Source organism: Priapulus caudatus, unplaced genomic scaffold (genome assembly GCF_000485595.1).
Source record: "Priapulus caudatus unplaced genomic scaffold, Priapulus_caudatus-5.0.1 Scaffold469, whole genome shotgun sequence".
NCBI classification, from domain to species: Eukaryota; Metazoa; Priapulida; class Priapulimorpha; order Priapulimorphida; family Priapulidae; genus Priapulus; species Priapulus caudatus.
The window spans coordinates 143,839-146,867 of record NW_014577530.1 but is presented as its reverse complement, the minus strand read 5'-3'; the positions used below and the strand labels follow the sequence as shown (position 1 = coordinate 146,867).

Genomic DNA, 3,029 nt, shown 5'->3' with positions numbered 1-3,029 from the left:
AGAAGTACAATAGTGTACAATAGGGGGAGAGCACTGTAGGAATAGTAGGAGAAGTACAATAGTGTACAATAGGGGGAGAGCACTGTAGGAATAGTAGGAGAAGTACAATATTGTACAATAGTGTACAATAGAGGGAGAGCACTGTGGGAATAGTAGGGGAAGTACAATATTGTACAATAGGGGGAGAGGGGGAGAGCACTGTAGGAATAGTAGGGGATCTACAATAGTGTACAATAGGGGGAGAGCACTGTGGGAATAGTAGGGGAAGTACAATATTGTACAATAGGGGGAGACTGGGAGAGCACTGTAGGAATAGTAGGGGATCTACAATAGTGTACAATAGGGGGAGAGCACTGTAGGAATAGTAGGGGAAGTACAATAGTGTACAATAGGGGGAGAGCACTGTAGGAATAGTAGGGGAAGTACAATAGTGTACAATAGGGGGAGAGCACTGTAGGAATAGTAGGGGAAGTACAATAGTGTACAATAGGGGGAGAGCACTGTAGGAATAGTAGGAGAAGTACAATAGTGTACAATAGGGGGAGAGCACTGTAGGAATAGTAGGGGAAGTACAATAGTGTACAATAGGGGGAGACTGGGAGAGCACTGTAGGAATAGTAGGAGAAGTACAATAGTGTACAATAGGGGGAGAGCACTGTGGACTCGTGACTTACATGCCGTCGTTGTCTCACGCAGGCAACCCGCTCACGTGTGACTGCGCGCTGAGCTGGGTTGTTGAGGAGGCGTGGCTGGAGCAGGAGACGGAGCTGGGCACGTGCGCGGCGCCGTATCGTCTGCGCGGCGAGTCGGTCGCCACGGTCGCCGCGTGCGAGATGTGCGGAAGCTGCACGACGCCCGTCGCTACCGGCGCGACGGATGACACCACCTACACGCCGTCGACAGAGTCGACCGCTGCCGGTACGTATAGTATACTATGCTTTTATTACGTACTCCTGTTATACTTTTTTTTCAACTCTTGACTAGTTAAACTAAATGTACTTAACTTGTTAAAATAACAGCACATGTTACTGTAACGTAATAAATTAGCGTAAGGATGTAATTAAATTGATTGATTCGCTTCGATAGGAAGTGACGTGCAAAACGTAATTATATTTCCACTTATTCTCGTATTAACGTAATAAAGGTAGCAACAAGGTGGGGTAATACTTGCTTGACTGCACGTTTATCATTTGCAGGTCGTCTGCATCTGAGTGGCATGGCGGCCATGACGTGTCTACTCGCGCTGGCTGTGATGCGCTCATAACGAAAGGCATCAGATCATTTTACATCTAAACGATGGAGAAACTATTTGCTTGCTGAAGTGACATTAGCTAGCCACTACATACGCTGTTAGTTGAAATGTTTGATTAGGAAAAATTTTGAAATGTAGAGCCTGGAAATGGCATTTCCTGCATTTTCAGGCTTTGTTGAAAGCAACCAATTCTGATCATTTTAAAAGGTCAATTTGTAAATTTCAAAGAGGAATGTAGCTAAAGCTTATGTTTTGACTAAAGTATCTAAAATATATATTATGAGTATGATAACTAATAAAACATTATTTACAAAATTGTATATACTATCAGTACATAATTAGGAAAAATAAGCCTATTTTCAATCTGCATTTATACTTTCACTATGTACATCTGTATGTTTTGAAGTTTGAATTTGAATAGGCACATTGTCATATTAAATACACATTCCAAATCTTAGAGCACTGATATAACACCTCTAATTGATCAGTATTAATAGTAATACCAGACAGTCTCGTCAGATAACTTGTCATTTTATTTTTTTATTATTTCAATTTTATCTTTTCTGCCTGGATGGCAATTTACAAATTCTGAAATTAAATTTTGTTCATCTACCTTGTCTAACATGCCTCGGTGCACATGCATGACCATTGCATTGTTGAGCCTTAACTGGGTCGTGCTGGGTCGGGGGGGGTACGTGACAGGGTATCCTCCGTGCCCGCCGAAGCTTGTCGGAGTTTTGTTCGGAAGCGCTCTAGGGTGATTAGCGGGGCGGGTTTTCCGCACGCGCAATTTCCTTTTCGCCGGTCGGTTAATGATGAGAGTGAACGCAGCTAATTACGAGGCAATTGCCAATTAGCCTCGGTTTTTTTCTTTTCATGTCTTCTGGGTCTTGTACTTCTAGCGAATATGTGTGTGTGCATGTGCGTGTGTGCGTGCTCGTGTTCGTGTGCGTTCGTGTGCGTGTGCGTGTGTGTGGGCGTTGTATTCGATTTCTTAGCTATTAGGCTATCAGACATCAGGCTATTAGACATTAGGCGGCCCTATGGCAATGGCATTGGGCTATGGCCATGGCAGGACAGTTAATGCAAAAATGCAATAGCTTGGTGTTAACTATTATTCCGAAATTAATTACATAAGAATGCTGTTGCATGTATTGCCGATTAATGTAGATCACAACACGGCATAAAGTGAAAAATTCATTACATCGAATAATAAATCATTCTTAATCATAATTTTGACGTGTAATAAAGTAACGAAAATAAATAACAACAATATAAATATTAAAATAATAACAATAATCATATAAAATTGATAGAATAAAATAATAATAATAATAGTAATAAAAAAATAACAAAAATGACGCATTATTTTTCAGGAAGGTGGCAGCACCATCTGCGCATTCATCGTGTCGACGTACGCAGACGGAGCGCCGCCGCGGGATGCACAGTGGTTCTGCAAGTGACTGCAGGAGGCGACGACGGACTTTCGTGTTGGTAGGGGGCGCCTCTCGCGACTCCGCTACTGCGTGTTCGGTCTCGGCGACTCGCTCTACGCAGACGACTACAACCGCGTCGCGCGCGACGTAGACGAGTGGCTCCACCTGCTGTCGGCGGAGCGTCTGCTCGCAGTCGGCCTCGGCGACGCCCACGTGCCGGCGAGCGAGCACGGCGGGACGACGCGCGACTTCGCAGCGTGGTCGATCGTCGCTGCCGCCGTCGCACGCAGCCTCTGCGAATCTTCCTGTCGTCACGGCAACGCCGGCGGCGGCGGCGGAAA

The 3,029-nt window shown here is 44.8% G+C and overlaps 2 protein-coding genes across 2 annotated transcripts in view; both read left to right on the top strand.

Moving 5' to 3' along the window:
- The window catches only part of LOC106810736 (S-adenosyl-L-methionine-dependent tRNA 4-demethylwyosine synthase-like), a 26,120-nt gene extending 25,319 nt beyond the window's left edge, over positions 1-801 (top strand). Inside the window, exon 6 of the mRNA XM_014814176.1 lies at positions 697-801. Within this exon, the coding sequence (XP_014669662.1) occupies positions 697-726 (30 nt within the window). The 3' untranslated portion in view covers positions 727-801. The remainder of the gene's footprint in view (positions 1-696) is intronic.
- Positions 802-2,067: 1,266 nt separating this feature from the next.
- The window catches only part of LOC106810730 (leucine-rich repeat-containing protein 15-like), an 11,136-nt gene continuing 10,174 nt past the window's right edge, over positions 2,068-3,029 (top strand). The window contains exons 1-3 of the mRNA XM_014814169.1: positions 2,068-2,094; positions 2,629-2,711; positions 2,751-2,945. Coding sequence (XP_014669655.1) covers positions 2,068-2,094; positions 2,629-2,711; positions 2,751-2,945 — 305 coding nt within the window. The remainder of the gene's footprint in view (positions 2,095-2,628; positions 2,712-2,750; positions 2,946-3,029) is intronic.